Consider the following 20,386-nt stretch of genomic DNA (forward strand, 5'->3'; position numbering starts at 1 on the left):
TGGCCTATTGTTGAACCTATTCTGGGTTCTTCCACCTTGATTATTATTGAAGCCTTGCTGGGGCTTCTGTTGATCCTTCCATGAAAGGTTAGGATGATTCCTCCATGAGGGGTTGTAGGTGTTTCCATAGGGTTCTCCCATGTAATTTGCCTCCTCCATCATAGGTTGTTCAGGATCATAAGCTTCTCCTTCAGAGGAAGCTTCTTGAGTGCTGCCAGTTGCAGCTTATATTCCAGTCAAATGCTGAGAGATCGTATTGACCTACTGGTCAATATCTTATTCTGAGCCAATATGGCATTCAGAGCGTCTACTTCAGGAACTCCTTTCTTCTGAGCTACCCCATTATTCACAGGGTTTCTCTCAGAAGTGTACGTGAATTGGTTGTTTGCAACCATCTCAATGAGTTCTCTTGCTTTTGCAGGCATTTTCTTCAAGTGGAGTGATCCACCTCAATGATATTTTGGACATCTCAGAGAGACCATCATAGAGTATGCCTAAGATAGATCATTCTGAGAGCATGTCAGAAGGACATCTCCTGATCAGTTGCTTGTATCTTTCCCAAGCTTCATAGAGGGATTCACCTTCTTTTTGTCTGAAGGTTTGAACTTCTACTCTGATTTTGCTCATCTTCTGAGGTGGAAAAAACTTCGCCAAGAAAGCATTGACCAATTTTTTCCAAGAGTCTAAGCTTTCTTTAGGTTGAGAGTCCAACCATATCCTAGCTCTGTCTCTTGCCGCAAAGGGAAAGAGCATAAGTCTGTAAACCTTAGGATCCACTTCATTGGTCTTAACAGTGTCACAGATTTGCAAGAATTCAGATAGAAACTGATGTGGATCTACTAGTGGAAGTCCATAAAATTTGCAATTCTGTTGCATTAGAGAGACTAATTGAGGCTTAAGCTCAAAGTTGTTTGCTCTAATGGCAGGTATGGAGATACTTCTTCCATAGAAATCAGAGGTTGGTATGGTGTAGTCACCAAGAACCTTTCTTGCATCTTCTCCATTGTTAGCATTGTCTGCCATGTCTTCAATTTCTTGTTTGAAATTTTCTAAGGAGTTTTGATGAGCGGATAATTTATACGCTTTTTGGCATTGTTTTTAGTATGTTTTTAGTAGGATCTAGTTACTTTTAGGGATGTTTTCATTAGTTTTTATGTTAAATTCACATTTCTGGACTTTACTATGAGTTTGTGTGTTTTTCTGTGATTTCAGGTATTTTCTGGCTGAAATTGAGGGACTTGAGCAAAAATCAGATTCAGAGGTTGAAGAAGGACTGCTGATGCTGTTGGATTCTGACCTCCCTGCACTCAAAGTGGATTTCTGGAGCTACATAACTCAAAATGGCGCGCTTCCAATTGCGTTGGAAAGTAGACATCCAGGGCTTTCCAGAAATATATAATAGTCCATACTTTGGCCGAGTTTAGACGATGCAAAAGGGCGTTGAACGCCAATTCTACGCTGCAGTCTGGAGTTAAACGCCAGAAACACGTCACGAACCAGAGTTGAACGCCAAAAACACGTTACAACTTGGCGTTCAACTCCAGAAAGAGCCTCTGCGCGTGTAACATTCAAGCTCAGCCCAAGCACACATCAAGTGGGCCCCGGAAGTGGATTTATGCATCAATTACTTACTTCTGTAAACCCTAGTAACTAGTTTAGTATAAATAGGACTTTTTACTATTGTATTAGACATCTTATGATTTTTAGTTCATCTTTAGATCATATTGATCACGTTTAGGGGGCTGGCCTCTCGGCCATGCCTGGACCTTCATCACTTATGTATTTTCAACGGTAGAGTTTCTACACTCCATAGATTAAGGTGTGGAGCTCTGCTGTTCCTCATGAATTAATGCAAAGTACTACTGTTTTTCTATTCAATTCAACTTATTCCGCTTCTAAGATATTCATTCGCACTTCAATATGAATGTGATGAACGTGACAATCATCATCATTCCCCCACGAATGCGTGCCTGACAACCACTTCCGTTCCACCTTAGATTGGATGATTATCTCTTGGATCTCTTAATCAGAATCTTCGTGGTATAAGCTAGATTGATGGCGGCATTCATGAGAATCCGGAAAGTCTAAACCTTGTCTGTGGTATTCCGAGTAGGATTCAGGGATTGAATGACTGTGACGAACTTCAAACTCGCGAGTGCTGGGCGTAGTGACAGACGCAAAAGGAGGGTGAATCCTATTCCAGTATGATCGAGAACCTCAGATGATTAGCCGTGCTGTGACAGAGCATTTGGACCATTTTCACAAGAGGATAGGATGCAGCCATTGACCACGATGATGCCTCCAGATGATTAGCCATGCAGTGACAGCGCATCGGACCATTTTCACAGAGAGGATGAAAAGTAGCCATTGACAATGGTGATGTTCTTACATAAAGCCAGCCATAGAAAGGAGTAGGACAGATTGGATGAAGACAGCAGGAAAGCAAAAGTTCAGAGGGACGAAAGCATCTCTATACCTTTATCTGAAATTCTCACCAATGATATACATAAGTATTTCTATCTTTATTTTCTGTCTATTTATTATTTATTTTCGAAAACTCCATAATCAATTATTATCCGCCTGACTGAGATTTACAAGATGACCATAGCTTGCTTCATACTAACAATCTCCGTGGGATCGACCCTTACTCACGTAAGGTTTTATTACTTGGACGACCCAGTGCACTTGCTGGTTAGTTGTATCAAAGTTGTGAATGAAAAACGATTTATTAAGACGTGCATACAGAGTTTTTGGCGCCGTTTCCTGAGATCACAATTTCATGCACCAAGTTTTTGGCGCCGTTGCCGGGGATTGTTCGAGTTTGGACAACTAACGGTTCATCGTATTGCTCAGATTAGGTAATTTTCTTCTTATTTTGTTTTCAAAAAAAAATATTTTCAAAAATTTTTCAAAAATTTTTCCTTTATTTTTGAAAAAAAAAATATAAATCTTTTCAAAAATATATTGTTCTTCAGAATTTTTAAGAATGAATTCTAGAGTTTCATAAAGCATATTGAAGCCTGACTGGCTATAAAGCCATGTCTAAATTCATTTGGACTGGGGCTTCCAACCCAACATTATCAAGAGCAAGCTAGTTGTTGCTAATCCACCTGCTGCTGTTCCTGATCCACTTGATTTACATGCTAAAGCTTGACTGGCTATTAAGCCATGTCTAACCCTCAGATTGGAGCTTTAGACTAAGAGTGCAAGATTCCTGGAATTCATATTAAAAATTTTGGAATCCTTATTTTTCTTTTTCACAAATAATTTTCGAAAAATCCAAAAAAAATCATAAAATCATAAAAACCAAAAATATTTTGTGTTTCTTGTTTGAGTCTTGAGTCAAATTTTAAGTTTGGTGTCAATTGCATACTCATCATGCATTTTTCGAAAATTGCATTCATGCATTGCATTCATCATGATCTTCAAGTTGTTCTTGATAACCCTTCTTGATTGATCTTCATATTATATGGTTTTGCGTTGCATGTTGTTTTTCATATGCATTCTTGCATTCATAGTGTCTGAACATGAAAGATTTCTAAGTTTGGTGTCTTGCATGTTTTCTTTGCATATAAAATTTTCAAAAATAAGTTCTTGATGTTCATCATGATCTTCAAAGTGTTCTTGGTATTCATCTTGACATTCATAGCATTCTTGCATGCATTCATTGTTTTGATCCAAAATTTTCATGCATTGCATCATTTTCATGTTTTTCTCTTTCATCATTAAAAATTCAAAAATAAAAAAAATATATTTCCTTTCTTCTCTCATAAATTTCGAAAATTTGGATTGACTTTTTAAAAAATTTTTAAAAATTCAATTGTTTCTTATGAGTCAAATCAAATTTTCAATTTAAAAATATTATCTTTTTCAAAATCTTTTTCAAAAATCAAATCTTTTTCATTTTTCTTATTTATTTTCAAAAATTTTAAAAAGATTTTTCAAAAATATTTTTCTTAATTTTATCTCATAATTTTCGAAAATATCATCAACAATTAATGTTTTGATTCAAAAATTTCAAGTTTGTTACTTATGTTAAGAAAGATTCAAACTTTAAGTTCTAAAATAATATTTTGTGATTTCTTGTGAATCAAGTCATTAATTGTGATTTTAAAAATCAAATTTTTTCAAAACTAATTTCAATCATATCTTTTCAAAAATATCTTCTTATCTTATCTTTTTCAAAAATTCGATTTTCAAATATCTTTTCTAACTTCTTATCTTCTTATCTTTTCAAAAATTGACTTTCAAAATTTGTTTCAACTAACTAACTAACTTTTGTTTGTTTCTTATCTTTTTCAAAACTACCTAACTAACTCTCTCTCTCTAATTTTCGAAAATATCTTCCCTCTTTTTCAAAAATTCTTTTTAATTAACTAATTGTTTCAAATTTTAATTTTAATTTTTGAAAATCACTAACCATTTTTCAAAAATAATTTTCGAAATTCCTCTTTCTCTCTCATCTCCTTCTATTTATTTATTCATCTACTAACACTTCTCTCCCATCCAAAAATTCGAACACTACCTCCCTCTCTGTGTTCGAGTTTTTTTCTTCCCTTCTTTACATTACATTCTTTTCTTCTTCTACTCACACAGGGGAACCTCTATACCTGGGTAAAAAGGATCCCTATTATTATTATTTTTCTGTTCCCTCTTTTTCATATGAGCAGGAGCAAGGACAAGAATATTCTTGTTGAAGCAGATCCAGAACCTGAAAGGACTCTGAAGAGGAAACTAAGAGAAGCTAAAATACAACAATCCAGAGATAACCTTACAGAAATTTTCGAACAAGAAGAGGATATGGCAGCCGAAAATAATAATAATGCAAGGAGGATGCTTGGTGACTTTACTGCACCTAATTCTAATTTACATGGAAGAAGCATCTCCATCCCTACCATTGGAGCAAACAATTTTGAGCTGAAACCTTAATTAGTTTCTCTAATGCAACAAAATTGCAAGTTTTATGGACTTCCATCTGAAGATCCTTTTCAGTTCTTAACTGAATTCTTGCAGATCTGTGATACTGTTAAGACTAATGGAGTAGATCCTGAAGTCTACAGGCTCATACTTTTCCCTTTTGCTGTAAGAGACAGAGCTAGAGTGTGGTTGGACTCTCAACCCAAAGATAGCCTGAACTCTTGGGATAAGCTGGTCAAGGCTTTCTTAGCCAAGTTCTTTCCTCCTCAAAAGCTGAGCAAGCTTAGAGTGGATGTTCAAACCTTCGGACAGAAAGAAGGTGAATCCCTCTATGAAGCTTGGGAGAGATACAAGGAACTGACCAAAAAGTGTCCTTCTGACATGCTTTCAGAATGGACCATCCTGGATATATTCTATGATGGTCTGTCTAAATTAGCTAAGATGTCATTGGATACTTCTGCAGGTGGATCCATTCACCTAAAGAAAACGCCTGCAGAAGCTCAAGAACTCGTTGACATGGTTGCTAATAACCAGTTCATGTACACTTCTGAGAGGAATCCTGTGAGTAATGGGACGCCTCAGAAGAAGGGAGTTCTTGAAATTGATACTCTGAATGTCATATTTGCTCAGAATAAAATATTGACTCAGCAAGTCAATATGATTTCTCAGAGTCTGAATGTAATGCAAGCTGCATCCAACAGTACTCAAGAGGCATCTTCTGAAGAAGAAGCTTATGATCCTGAAAACCCTGCAATAGCCGAGGTGAATTACATGGGTGAACCATATGGAAACACTTATAATCCCTCATGGAGAAATCACCCAAATCTCTCATGGAAGGATCAACAAAAGCCTCAACAAGGCTTTAATAATGGTGGAAGAAATAGGTTTAACAATAGTAAACCTTTTCCATCATCCACTCAGCAGCAGACAGAGAACTCTGAACAAAATACCTCTAATTTAGCAAACTTAGTCTCTGATCTATCTAAGGCCACTGTGAGTTTCATGAATGAAACAAGGTCCTCCATTAGAAATTTGGAAGCACAAGTGGGCCAACTGAGTAAAAGGATCACTGAAATCCCTCCTAGTACTCTCCCAAGTAATACAGAAGAAAATCCAAAAGGAGAGTGCAAGGCCATTGATATAACCATCATGGCCGAATCTAAGGAAGAAGGGGAGGACGTGAATCCCAAGGAGGAAGACCTCCTGGGACGTTCAGTGATCAATAAGGAGTTTCCCTCTGAGGAACCAAAGGAATCTGAGACTCATCTAGAGACCATAGAGATTCCATTGAACCTCCTTACGCCCTTCATGAGCTCTGATGAGTATTCTTCTTCTGAAGAGAATGAGGATGTTACTGAAGAGCAAGTTGCCAAGTTCCTTGGTGCAATCATGAAGCTGAATGCCAATTTATTTGGTGGTGAGACTTGGGGAGATGAACCTCCCCTGTTCACCAATGAACTAAATGCATTGGATCAACTGAGATTGCCTCAGAAGAAACAGGATCCTGGAAAGTTCCTAATACCTTGTACCATAGGCACCGTGACCTTTGAGAAGGCTCTATGTGACCTGGGGTCAGGAATAAACCTCATGCCACTCTCTGTAATGGAGAAACTAGGAATCTTTAAGGTACAAGCTGCTAAAATCTCATTAGAGATGGCAGACAATTCCAGAAAATAGGCTTATGGACAAGTAGAGGACATATTAGTAAAGGTTGACGGCCTTTACATCCCTGCTGATTTCATAATCCTAGATACTGGAAAGGATGAGGATGAATCCATCATCCTTGGAAGACCCTTCCTAGCCACAGCAAGAGCTGTGATTGATGTTAACAGAGGTGAACTAGTCCTTCAATTGAATGAGGACTCCCTTGAGTTTAAAACTCAAGGACATCCTTCTGTAAACATGGAAAAGAGGCAAAGTAAGCTTCTCTCAAAACAGAGTCAACCAGAGCCCCCACAGTCAAACTCTAAGTTTGGTGTTGGGAGGCCACAACCAAACTCTAAGTTTGGTGTTGAACTCCCATATCCAAACTCTAAGTTTGGTGTTGGGGAGTCTCAACAATGCTCTGAACATCTGTGAGGCTCCATGAGAGCCCACTCTCAAGCTATTGACATTAAAGAAGCGCTTGTTGGGAGGCAACCCAATTTTTATTTAATTATATTTTTATTAGTTATATGTCCTTATAGGTTCATGATCATGTGGAGTCACAAAATAAATCAAAAAATTGAAAACAGAATCAAAAACAGCAGAAGAAAAATCACACCCTGGAGGAGGATCTTACTGGCGTTTAAACGCCAGTAAGGAGCATCTGGCTGGCGTTCAACGCCAGAACAGAGCATGGATATGGCGTTGAACGCCAGAAACAAGCATCTAGCTGGCGTTCAACGCCAGAAATATGCTGCATCTGGGCGTTGAACGCCCAGAACAAGCACCAGTTCGGCGTTTAAACGCCAGAATTGCATGCAAAGGCATTTTACATGCCTAATTGGTGCAGGGATGCAATTCCTTGACACCTCAGGATCTGTGGACTCCACAGGATCATCTCAACATCTGTGGACCCCACAGGATCCCCACCTACTACCACTCACTCTCTTCCCTCTTCTCAATGTTCATCCTCTCTTCCCAATAAACACTCTTCCCCAAAACTCTTCACCAATCACCTCAATCTCTCTTCCCTATCACCACTTCACCACTCACATCCATCCACTCTTCCCTATAAACCTACCTCATAAACTCCACCTACCTTCAAAATTCAAAATCAATTTCCCACCCAAAACCCACCCTTATGGCTGAACCTTACCCCCTCCCTTCCCTATATATAGCCCTCCATTCTTCCTCATTTTCACATAACACAACCCTCTCTTCCCCTTCTTGGCCGAATATACCTCTCCCTCCTTTCCTCCATATTTTCTTCTTCTTCTTCATCTATGCTTTCTTCTCTTGCTCGAGGGCGAGCAATATTCTAAGTTTGGTGTGGTAAAAGCATAAGCTTTTTGTTTTTCCATTACCATTGATGGCACCCAAGACCGGAGAATCCTCTAGAAAAGGGAAAGGGAAGACAAAAGCTTCCACCTCCGAGTCATGGGAGATGGAAAGATTCATCTCCAAAGCTCATCAAGACCACTTCTATGATGTTGTGGCCAAGAAGAAGGTGATCCCCGAGGTCCCTTTAAAACTCAAAAGAAATGAGTATTCGGAGATCCGACATGAGATCCATAGAAGAGGTTGGGAAGTTCTAACAAACCCCATCCAACAAGTCGGAATTCTAATGGTTCAAGAGTTCTATGCTAATGCATGGATCACAAGGAACCATGATCAAAGTAAGAACCCGAACCCAAAGAATTATCTCACCATGGTTCGGGGGAATTACTTAGATTTTAGTCCGGAAAATGTAAGGTTGGTGTTCAACTTGCCAATGATGGAATAGAACGCATGCCCCTACACAAGGAGAGTCAACTTTGATCAAAGGTTGGACCAAGTCCTCATGGACATATGTGTGGAAGGAGCTCAATGGAAGATTGACTCAAAAGGCAAACCGGTTCAACTGAGAAGACTGGACCTTAAGCCTGTAGCTAGAGGATGGTTGGAGTTCATTCAACGCTCAATCATTCCCACTAGCAACCAGTCTGAAGTTACTATAGACCGGGCCATCATGATCCATAGCATCATGATTGGAGAAGAGGTGGAGGTTCATGAGATTATACCTCAAGAACTCTATAAGGTGGCTGACAAGTCCTCCACTATGGCAAGATTAGCTTTTCCTCACCTCATTTGCCATCTATGCAATTCGGCTGGGATTGACATAGAAGGAGACATTCCCATTGAGGAAGAGAAGCCCATCACTAAGAAAAGGATGGAGCAAACAAGAGAGCCCATTCATGGAGCTCACAAGGCGCATGAAGCTCATCACCATGAGATCCCGGAGATGCCTCAAATGCATTTTCCTCCACAAAACTATTGGGAGCAAATCATCACCTCCCTAGGAGAATTAAGTTCCAACATGGGACAATTAAGGGTGGAACATCAAGAGCACTCCATCATCCTTCATGAAATTAGAGAAGATCAAAAAGCAATGAGGGAGGAGCAACAAAGACAAGGAAGAGACAAAGAAGAGCTCAAGGACATCATTGGTTCCTCAAGAAGGAAACGCCACCATCACTAAGGTGGACTCATTCCTTGTTCTTACATTCTCTGTTTTTCGTTTTCTTTATGTTAAGTGCTTATCCATGTTTGTGTCTTATTACATGATCATTAGTATTTAGTAACTTTGTCTTAAAGTTATGAATGTCCTATGAATCTATCACCTCTCTTAAATGAAAACTGTTTTAATTCAAAAGAACAAGAAGTACATGAGTTTCGAATTTATCCTTGAACTTAGTTTAATTATATTGATGTGGTGACAATGCTTCTTGTTTTCTGAATGAATGCCTGAACAGTGCATATGTCTTTTGAAGTTGTTGTTTTAGAATGTTAAATATGTTAGCTCTTGAAAGAATGATGACAAGGAGACATGTTATTTGATAATCTGAAAAATTATAAAAATGATTCTTGAAGCAAGAAAAAGCAGCAAAGAACAAAGCTTGCAGAAAAAAAATAGAAAGAAAAAGAAAAAGCAAGCAGAAAAAGCCAAAAGCTCTTAAAACCAAAAGGCAAGAGCAAAAAGCCAATAACCCTTAAAACCAAAAGGCAAGGGTAAATAAAAAGGATCCCAAGGCTTTGAGCATCAGTGGATAGGAGGGCCTAAAGGAATAAAATCCTGGCCTAAGCGGCTAAACCAAGCTGTCCCTAACCATGTGCTTGTGGCGTGAAGGTGTCAAGTGAAAACTTGAGACTGAGCGGTTAAAGTCAAGGTCCAAAGCAAAAGAAGAGTGTGCTTAAGAACCCTGGACACCTCTAATTGGGGACTTTAGCAAAGCTGAGTCACAATCTGAAAAGGTTCACCCAGTTATGTGTCTGTGGCATTTATGTATCCGGTGGTAATACTGGAAAACAAAGTGCTTAGGGCCACGGCCAAGACTCATAAAGTAGCTGTGTTCAAGAATCAACATACTGAACTAGGAGAATCAATAACACTATCTGAACTCTGAGTTCCTATAGATGCCAATCATTCTGAACCTCAATGGATAAAGTGAGATGCCAAAACTATTCAAGAGGCAAAAAGCTACAAGTCCCGCTCATCTGATTGGAGCTATGTTTCATTGATAGTTTGGAATTTATAGTATATTCTCTTCTTTTTATCCTATTTGATTTTCAGTTGCTTGGGGACAAGCAACAATTTAAGTTTGGTGTTGTGATGAGCGGATAATTTATACGCTTTTTGGCATTGTTTTTAGTATGTTTTTAGTAGGATCTAGTTACTTTTAGGGATGTTTTCATTAGTTTTTATGTTAAATTCACATTTCTGGACTTTACTATGACTTTGTGTATTTTTCTGTGATTTCAGGTATTTTTCTGGCTGAAATTGAGGGACTTGAGCAAAAATCAGATTCAGAGGTTGAAGAAGGACTGCTGATGCTGTTGGATTCTGACCTCCCTGCACTCAAAGTGGATTTCTGGAGCTACAAAACTCAAAATAGCGCGCTTCCAATTGCGTTGGAAAGTAGACATCCAGGGCTTTCCAGCAATATATAATAGTTCATACTTTGGCCGAGTTTAGACGACGCAAAAGGGCATTGAACGCCAGTTTTACGTTGTAGTCTGGAGTTAAACGCCAGAAACACGTCACGAACCAGAGTTGAACGCCAAAAACACGTTACAACTTGGCATTCAACTCCAGAAAGAGCCTCTGCGCGTGTAACATTCAAGCTCAGCCCAAGCACACACCAAGTGGGCCCCGGAAGTGGATTTATGCATCAATTACTTACTTCTGTAAACCCTAGTAACTAGTTTAGTATAAATAGGACTTTTTACTATTGTATTAGACATCTTATGATTTTTAGTTCATCTTTAGATCATATTGATCACGTTTAGGGGGCTGGCCTCTCGGCCATGCCTGGACCTTCATCACTTATGTATTTTCAACGATAGAGTTTCTACACTCCATAGATTAAGGTGTGGAGCTCTGCTGTTCCTCATGAATTAATGCAAAGTACTACTATTTTTCTATTCAATTCAACTTATTCCGCTTCTAAGATATTCATTCGCACTTTAACATGAATGTGATGAACGTGACAATCATCATCATTCCCCCACGAACGCGTGCCTGACAACCACTTCCGTTCCACCTTAGATTGGATGATTATCTCTTGGATCTCTTAATCAGAATCTTCGTGGTATAAGCTAGATTGATGGCGGCATTCATGAGAATCTGGAAAGTCTAAACCTTGTCTGTGGTATTCCGAGTAGGATTCAGGGATTGAATGACTGTGACGAACTTCAAACTCGCGAGTGCTGGGCGTAGTGACAGACGCAAAAGGAGGGTGAATCCTATTCCAGTATGATCGAGAACCTCAGATGATTAGCCGTGCTGTGACAGAGCATTTGGACCATTTTCACAAGAGGATAGGATGCAGCCATTGACCACGGTGATGCCTCCAGATGATTAGCCATGCAGTGACAGCGCATCGGACCATTTTCACAGAGAGGATGAAAAGTAGCCATTGACAATGGTGATGTTCTTACATAAAGCCAGCCATAGAAAGGAGTAGGACAGATTGGATGAAGACAGCAGGAAAGCAGAAGTTCAGAGGGCCGAAAGCATCTCTATACCTTTATCTGAAATTCTCACCAATGATATACATAAGTATTTCTATCTTTATTTTTTGTCTATTTATTATTTATTTTCGAAAACTCCATAATCAATTATTATCCGCCTGACTGAGATTTATAAGATGACCATAGCTTGCTTCATACCAACAATCTCCGTGGGATCGACCCTTACTCACGTAAGGTTTTATTACTTGGACGACCCGGTGCACTTGCTGGTTAGTTGTATCAAAGTTGTGAATGAAAAACGATTTATTAAGACGTGCATACAGAATTTTTGGCGCCATTGCCTGAGATCACAATTTTGTGCACCAAGTTTCTTCCGGAGTGTTGTGCTTTATCTTGTTGTAAATGCCTCCTTAGAGTCCTCTCAGGTTTAGGATCAGGATTAAAGAGAGGTTCTTTATCTCTGTTCCTTCTCATAAACAAGAAAAGAAAGCAAAAAAAAAAATAATGGGAGCTCTATGTTCAAGAACAGAGGACTCCCTGTGAAATGTGAAGAAGAAAGAAAAGAAGAATGAAAATAAAAGAAGTGATAAAAAGAATTCGAAAAGAGAGGGGTAAAAATTCAAAAATTAGAAGTAAAAAGAAAAAATATTTTTGTTTTTATTTTATTTATTAATTAAATTCGAAAATGAAAACTAATTAACTAAAAAGATTTGAAAATTAAATAATGATGTTCGAAAAAGAGAAGAGAGAAATAGAAGGAGGATTTTCGAACATAGAAGAGAGAGGAATTAGTTAGGAAGTTTTAAAAAAGAAGAAAGAGAAAACAGGTAACTAATTAAGAAAGATTTGAATACAAGATAAGATAGAAGATTAGAGAAGATTTGAATTTAAAATTTAAAATTAGAAAAGATAAGATAGAAATTGAAAAGATTTGAAAGAGATTTGATTTTGAAAATTGAAATTTGGAAATGATAAGATAAGAATTTGAAAAAGATTTGAAAAAGATTTGGAAGAGATAAGATTTGAAATTGATTTTTGAAAAAGATTTGATTTTGAAATTTGAAGTTTGAAATTTAAAACTAAGATAAGATAAGATAATAATTTTGAAATTAAAATTTGAAATCTTTTTGATATTTTTGAAAATTAAGATAAAAAAGATAGAAAAGATATATTTTTTATTTTTTTGAATTAATGAAGAAAGAGAAAAACAACCAAAAGACACCAAACTTAAAACTTTTTAATCTAAAGACACAAGATTTCAAAAATTTCAAAGACAAACACCTAAAGACACTAAACTTAAAATTTTAAAGATCAAAACAAGAAGAAAAACAAGAACAAATTTGAAAATCAAGAAGAACACCAAGAACAAAACTCAAAGAATTTCAAGAAAACAAAGAACATGTAAAAGACACCAAACTTAAAAATTTTGAAAACCAAAGACACCAATTTCGAAAATTTTAAAGAAAAAGACTCAAAGACATCAAACTTAAGATTAATAAAGAAAAGAAAAGATTTTTGAAAATTTCTTTTGATTTTTTTTCGAAAAAGGAAAATAAAAGACTCAAATAAAATTAAAGACAATACATAATCTAAGCAACAAAATAATCCTTAGTTTGTTCAAACTTGAACAATCCCTGGCAACGGCGCAAAAAACTTGGTGCGCAGAATTACACTTCGCACAACTGAACCAGCAAGTGCACTGGGTCATCCAAGTAATACCTGAGTGAGTCAGGATCGATCCCACGAGGATTATTGGCTTGAATCAAGCTGTGGTTATTTTGTAGATCTTAGTCAGGCGGATAGAAAATTTGTTTGTTTGTTTAAAGCGCATAAAAGTAAAATAAAGATAATGTTACTCAATTGAAGGTGAATGCAATGATAAAAAGATGGTTAAGGCTTCAGAGATGCTTTATTCTTCTAGATTAATTCGGTCTCACTGTCTACGCCAATTGTGAATGATTTATTCGATGGCAGGCTGTATGTGATTAATGCCTTTCTTGAGAGGTCGCCGATTCTCCTCTAGGCTGAACACCAGGGTTAGTGCGCATCCAGTGTGAATGAGGGTGAAGTTCCTACAGTCCATTCCACTTGATGATCCTACTCAAAACGCCACAGACAAGGTCGAATCTTCTGGATCAGAGAATGTTGCGCCTTTGGTTCTAGCCTTTACCACAAAGACCCTAATCTCTCCATACCTCGGCTGAACTGGTGTCTCGAGAAGTTCCTAACGAAGTTGTGGATTAGCCGTCTAAGAGATGTATAATCAAACTAGTAGTTCATTGATTTTCGATGAAAGACGCTCGCTGAACCCATGTAGAATAGAGATAACCTTGTGCCGGTTCAACTCATTCATAAGGTTGAAGAACTAAGATACATCTTAGAATAGAGAATCAAACATGAATTGAGATAGAACAGTAATACTTTTATTAATCCATAAAACTCAGCAGAGCTCCTCCCCTTAACCTTGGAGGTTTAGAGACTCATACTGATAGAAAATACAATGAAAGGTTCGAAAAATGCTAGGAGAGATCCTAAACAAGGGTGATCTTCTCCTTTTAATACTAAACAAATGACTCAGGATTACATAAAAAGGGTAAAACAGTCTTTTAGTGCGAAAATCCACTTCTGTGGCCCACTTGGTGAGTGTTTGGGCTGAGCTTGAGTGTCACCCACGTGCTAAGACTCCCTAGGGGCGTTGAATGCTGGTTGGGAACCCCCTTTTGGGTGTTTGACGCTAGTCTCCTCCTTATGGGCGTTGGACGACTGGACTGGGGTAGATGGCTGGCGTTGAACGCCAGTTTTGGGCCTTCAATTCCGAAGCATAGTATAAACTATTATAGATTGCTGGAAAGCCCTGGATGTTAGCTTTTCATAGCCTTTGACAACGCTCCATTTGAACTTCTGTATCTCCAGAAAAGCTCTTTCAAGCGGAAGGAGGTCAGATCCTGACAGCATCTGCAGTGCTTTCTCTGTCTCTGAATCAGACTTTTGCTCCAGCTCCTCAATTTTAGCCAGAAAATACTTGAAATTGCATAAAAACACACAAACTCAAAGTAGAATCCAAAAATGTGAATTTTACACTAAAACCTATGAAAATATAATAAAACTTAAATAAAACATGCTAAAAACTATATGAAAATGATGCCAAAAAGTGTATAAAATATCCGCTCATCAAAGTCTTAGAGTTATTTCAAAATCCTTTTGTATGATCATCAAAAGGAGCCATATACATGTCTTTGTTTATTAATAATTCCTGGTCAAGGAGAGAAGAAAAAAAGGGAGAACTTGATCAATTCCAGAAAGAGAAAGCAGAGAGCTTAGGAAACAATGCATTTGGTTATCAACAGTGAATGGGAAGAGGATTTTGTGTGCATTTGTAGCATTAACAGGGTCTTTAATAATGATATCATGGTCCTGAGCTATGATTTGGAGACTAATGCATGGGTTTCTTCTAATATTTCTTTTCCTTTCGTGGAAGAAGAAGGCTTGCTATTGGTACCGAAAGTTCTAGAAAATTTACAGTGATAGCATGAGCAAAATGAAATTATTTCTTTATAAATATAAATATACCTAAATGATAGTATAAATATATATATATATTGAATGGATAAAGATACCGTGAAAAAAAGAGTTGATAAAGCCAAGTCTTACAAATGGTGAGAATTTTGAAAAAGAGGGGATTCTTACTTACAGAGACAATTCAGGAGAGGTGAAGTGATATCGCGTCAAGAAGAAAGGAATGCGTAATGAAGAAGTTTTTGGAAAAGTTCAAAGATTTAGTTAGGTAAGGTATTTATAAAAGAAATTAAAAGGGTTTAGTTGGACGAAAGTTAAATGTCCAGATTTAATAGAGAAGTGTGCATGATGGGACGCGCATTCAATAGATGTGATTAGTGGAACGGTTTCTCAAATTTGACGTCAGTTATGGTTTCCAAACATTTTTAAGTTTAAATTTTGCTCTGTATAAGTTTGTATTAAGACAAAAGGGAATAAGTGAAATTTACTGAATCAACAAACCTTTTATGTTAGAAGTCGTCGATTCAAAGGGTAAATTGTTGGGTCGAACTAATTTAAATTGGTAATGAACATATCAATAATATTTGTGTGGACTTCATCAAGGAGGTTTTTCGAGTTTATCGAATAAAGGGCATCGATCAGCAAGATGGATTGATCGAAATGTATATCGAAGACAAAATTTCCTGGTCAAAGTAATAGAAAGACTAGTATTTGAGGCAGTTGGGGACGGTTTTCATATCATTTATGTGGCGGAAACAGTTACATTTGGTTTTCTCACATATGAAGTACGTGATAAAATTTGATTGGTTATAAGGGGCTATAAATAGATAAAGTTTTGAAGAAATAGAGGTTGAAATTCTTTTCTAGAAAAACACTCTTGTAATTTCACATCTCCAGAGACTTTCAGATCTTACTCAAAATTTATTTTTCTGTAGGATTTCTTTCATTGTTTTTACATTCTCTTTAGTTTTCTTGCAAATTTACTTCCTCTGCAAAGCTTTTCTTTTTTTTCTTTTTATTCTTTATGTTTATCATTATATTTGAAATCAAAGTTGTTTGATCATGTCATAGGCATTTTATTGTTTATTTTAAATTCAAAAGTCAGTTATTTTTATTTTGAATTTTATTGTTTATTTTAAATTCAAAAGTCAGTTATTTTTTTTTTTGGTATCTTCTTTATTTCTTTTTTTTTCCAGTCGTTTCCAAATTTTATTTTTACATTTCAAATATTTTTTATCAATCTAAAAATAGAATCTTTGGTATACAACTTAAAACTAATATTTATAAAGAATAGGTTTTGCTCTCAAATTACTAGATATTAAACCAATCTAGATTTATTAAAATTTGTCTAATAATAATATTTGTAAGTTACTTGTATGAGAAATCTCGTGTATTTAGGTATATATTTGTATATAAATATTGTGATCGAATTTGTTTTTAATTTAATGGTTTTCGTCTAGCTCAATAACACAATAAAAGCCCATATAAACAAAAACTATTTTTTGGCATGCAATTATACTTTTGTCCTTGCAGTAATAAGGCAAGAGTTATCCCACTATTCACACCAACAATGTCAATAATTAGCATTGAACTATATTGCTTTTCTTGCATTCAGGCTATGTTTGGTTGGAAGGAAAGAAATAGAGAGGAAGAAAATAGAAAGGAAAGAAAGGAAAGGAAAGAAATTGAGTGGATTTTTATTTTTTTTAGATGTGTTTGGATGGAAGGAAAATAAGAAAGAAAGAAATGTTATAAAAAGACAATTTTACCTTTATATTAGAAAATATATTGAAAAAGTGAAGGGGTAGTATTGGAAGTAGAGAGAAAAACATTAGTTTTCTCTTCATTTTCTTTTCAATGTTGGAGAGAGAAAAAATTAGTGGACCCCACCAATTTTTTTCCATCCATTTTCTTTCCTCTCTAATTTTCCTTCTCAACCAAACAAAAGAAAATAATCATTTTCTTTCCCATTTTCTTTCCTCCCTTTTCTTTCTTTCTATTTTTCTCTCAAACAAACATAGTGTTAGTGACAGATCCCAAAAAATTTTACAATGGAATAAAAATATAATAAAATTTAAGTATATATATATAGAGATGGACTCACATATAATAAAAAGGAGGCATTTATTTCCACAAAGTTAAAAAAAATACTAATATTTATATATATTTGTTTTTTATTATATTATATTTATCTCAAAATAAAATATAAATTATTTCTTTTGTGTTCTATGTTAATTTTGTTGTTGTTAAATTTAACATAATAATAATAATAATAATAATAATAATAATAATAATAATAATAATAATAAATTTGAGTTAGTATAATAATAAAAAATAAATAATAAATAAACTCAAAAAATGATGATAATTTTTATTATATTAGTTAATTAGTTAATAATTAAATTAAAATTTAGTTTTCTAACTAAATATAGCTTAAATTATTAGTAATTTTTTAAAAAATTATTTACGATAAAAAATATATTATCTACGTATTAAGATACTATATTAATATTCATTATTAAAATGGCCTTGATTATAGTAATTACTTTTGTTTAAATTTTATTTATACCATAAAAATTATAATAAATACACTTAACAATTAAATATAAGATAATAAAAAATGAAATAATTATTTAAAAATATATATAAAAAAATAAAAAGAAAGTCATTATAAATTATTATTTTTTTATTTTGAATATTATGCTGTGTGTGAAATTATCTTTTTATTATTTTACATAATATAATAAGTGATTGTGTGTATATTTTTAGTTTTTATCAACATGTATTAATAGTTCTAATTTAAAATTTTAAATATATCTAAATCAATTTAGGTTGATCGAATAAACAAGTTAGTCGTTCGCTTAAGTAAGTGTTGGGAGTTCGAATTCTGTCTCTTATGTGTAATAATTCATTGGCCAGTAGACTAATAAAACTCAAATTAATGATAAATTAATTTTTAACTTGTAGAATATTATGAGAAATATATATATATATATATATTATTTTTTTTTTTTGCCTCCACTGTAAATTTTTTTTTGGATTGGAGGACTAGTATAAAATAGGTATCAAGTGCCAGAAAAGAAACGAGTTTCACGGTGTTTCTCTTGGAAGAAGACAAAGTCGAGTGTTTCAGCTTTCATGTCCAAATGGCAAATTGTAACGTTTTGATGCATTCGGCTGAAGAGAACTTCCTTCATTATTGAAAAACATTATGAATCAGCCTATAGCCGGACCCAAATGTTTGAAATTGTCACACATGCACTAATAATAATAAAAACCACTAGCTTAGCATCACATTATAATATATTATAATTGCACTATAAATATGTCACCATCGTTCATCTTTCTTCAACCAACTCTACTACTAGTCTCAACTCTAAACTGAAATACAGCTGCTTATTATTATAATTACCATTATGGCCTTGTCTCGCTTCCTTACCATGTTTCTCATCGTAGCTGTTTCCATTATTCCTATTATTTCTTCAACTGACTTCATTGTCGGTGATGACAATGGTTGGGCCACTGGCTTTGACTATCAAGCTTGGGCTCAGGGAAAGGAATTCCATGCTGGAGATAAGCTTGGTATTAATTAGCTAGCTACATTAATGTTATCCTATAATTAATAAAAGCGCATGCATTTATATTATTTCATTTGTTAGATATAAAATTAACAAATTAAAATATTATATCCACACCAAAAATTAATCGCTAATTTAAATTAATAATTATATATTTGTATATAAATATATGTGTGTTATTTAAATTATTTTTAATATATATTTTATATTTTAATATACATTTTATATCATTAATTAATTTAATAACTAATTTTTTGTGCACTTATAATATCGTCGTAAAATTAATTATATATTTCTATATATGTCTAGCTTAAGTTTTTAAAAGAGATAATTCATAATATGATACAGTATTCAAGTACATGAAAGGAAAGCACAATGTGATGAGAGTGAATGGTACTGGCTTCCAACAATGTGCTGTGCCACCAGATTCATCAACTCAAGGCTTTACCACTGGAAATGATGTGATTGTTCTTTCATCCCCAGGAAGAAAATGGTATATTTGTGGTATTAGCAACCATTGTGAGAATGGTAAAATGAAGGTTGCAATAACTGTTCAACCTCAAATTGGATTTGGGGCACCAACATCTTCTCCCAACCCGACCCCAACCCCAATTTCCGCTGCAACAGGAACCTCTCCTATTTATTCTTCTTGGATAGTGATAATTTTTGCTCTCCTCATAGCAATTATGTTCTAGATTATTCTAGAACTTTGGCTAGTATGAAAATTGATATTTTCATTGTTCCATTATTTTTTTATTTAATTGTGTGCATTATATTGATCGTGATGAGTAATTAAATTGAATTTCAACATTACTGTATCTTTGTTTTCTACATAAGAATGGTTACACTTATTTTTAAAAAGAGAAAATTTCTGAAAGTAAGGTCATGGTAATACATACAAACATGGACTATTAGTTGCTATATTAAACAGAATCAGAAATAATCGCTTATATAATACGTATGAAGTCACATGGCATTCTAGTCACTACGAAAAAAAAAAAGGTCTATGGTCACGGTAAAAAACCGTGATCATAACTAGTAAAAAGGGTGACCATAGATTTATAGTCACGATTTTGGACCTATGGTCACGGTTTTTTACCGTGACCTATTCTCTCATGGACATAGATCTATAGTCACGGTTTTTTTATTTATGGTCATGGTTTCTATGGTCACAGTTACAATTTTTAAATTCTGACACTTTAGGCCATGTTTTTTCACCGTGACCATAGGTTAATCTATGGTCACGCATAAAAACCGTGACCATAGCCTCTATGGTCACCCCTCCTGAAAACCGTGACCATAGCCTTATCTTAACCGTGACCATAGCCTCTATGGTCACCCCTCCTTAAAACCGTGACCATAGACTTAAAACCGTGACTATAAATCCTTTTAGGTCACCCTTTTTTGAAAAAACGTTATCATAGATTCTTTTTTGTCACCTCAAAAAATCGTGACCATAGATCATCTTTAAATCACCTCCAAAACTATGACCATAGACCTTTTTAGGCCACCCTTTTTTAAAAATTGTAACCATAAGTACTCTATGATCACCATTTTTTTAAAAACTGTGACCATAACTTTTTTTTGTCACGGTAAAAAATCATGACTATAAACCCTTTATGGTCACGATTTTTTACCGTGACAAAAAAACCGTGGCCATAGACCCAAAATGTTATAGTGAGTAAAAAAAATGTGAACCAAGTCAAATGAGTATATTAGAC

At 35.2% G+C, this 20,386-nt stretch overlaps 1 protein-coding gene and 2 non-coding genes across 3 annotated transcripts; 2 read left to right on the forward strand and 1 right to left on the reverse strand.

Annotated features, from left to right (window-relative positions):
* Positions 1 to 512: 512 nt before the first annotated feature.
* LOC112724944 (small nucleolar RNA R71) lies at positions 513 to 621 on the forward strand. Its single transcript, XR_003164082.1, has one exon. It is a non-coding gene; the product is annotated as a small nucleolar RNA R71 (small nucleolar RNA).
* A 4,575-nt stretch (positions 622 to 5,196) lies between these two features.
* LOC112725862 (small nucleolar RNA R71) lies at positions 5,197 to 5,304 on the reverse strand. Its single transcript, XR_003164943.1, has one exon. It is a non-coding gene; the product is annotated as a small nucleolar RNA R71 (small nucleolar RNA).
* Positions 5,305 to 18,503: 13,199 nt separating this feature from the next.
* On the forward strand, positions 18,504 to 19,360 carry LOC112721382 (blue copper protein 1a-like). Its single transcript, XM_025772453.1, has 2 exons — positions 18,504 to 18,669; positions 19,014 to 19,360. The coding sequence occupies exons 1-2, from the start codon at positions 18,504 to 18,506 to the stop codon at positions 19,358 to 19,360; spliced, it is 513 nt and encodes a 170-aa protein (XP_025628238.1).
* Positions 19,361 to 20,386: the final 1,026 nt, after the last annotated feature.

The sequence above is a fragment of the Arachis hypogaea genome, chromosome 11, assembly GCF_003086295.3.
Source record: "Arachis hypogaea cultivar Tifrunner chromosome 11, arahy.Tifrunner.gnm2.J5K5, whole genome shotgun sequence".
NCBI lineage: Eukaryota > Viridiplantae > Streptophyta > Magnoliopsida > Fabales > Fabaceae > Arachis > Arachis hypogaea.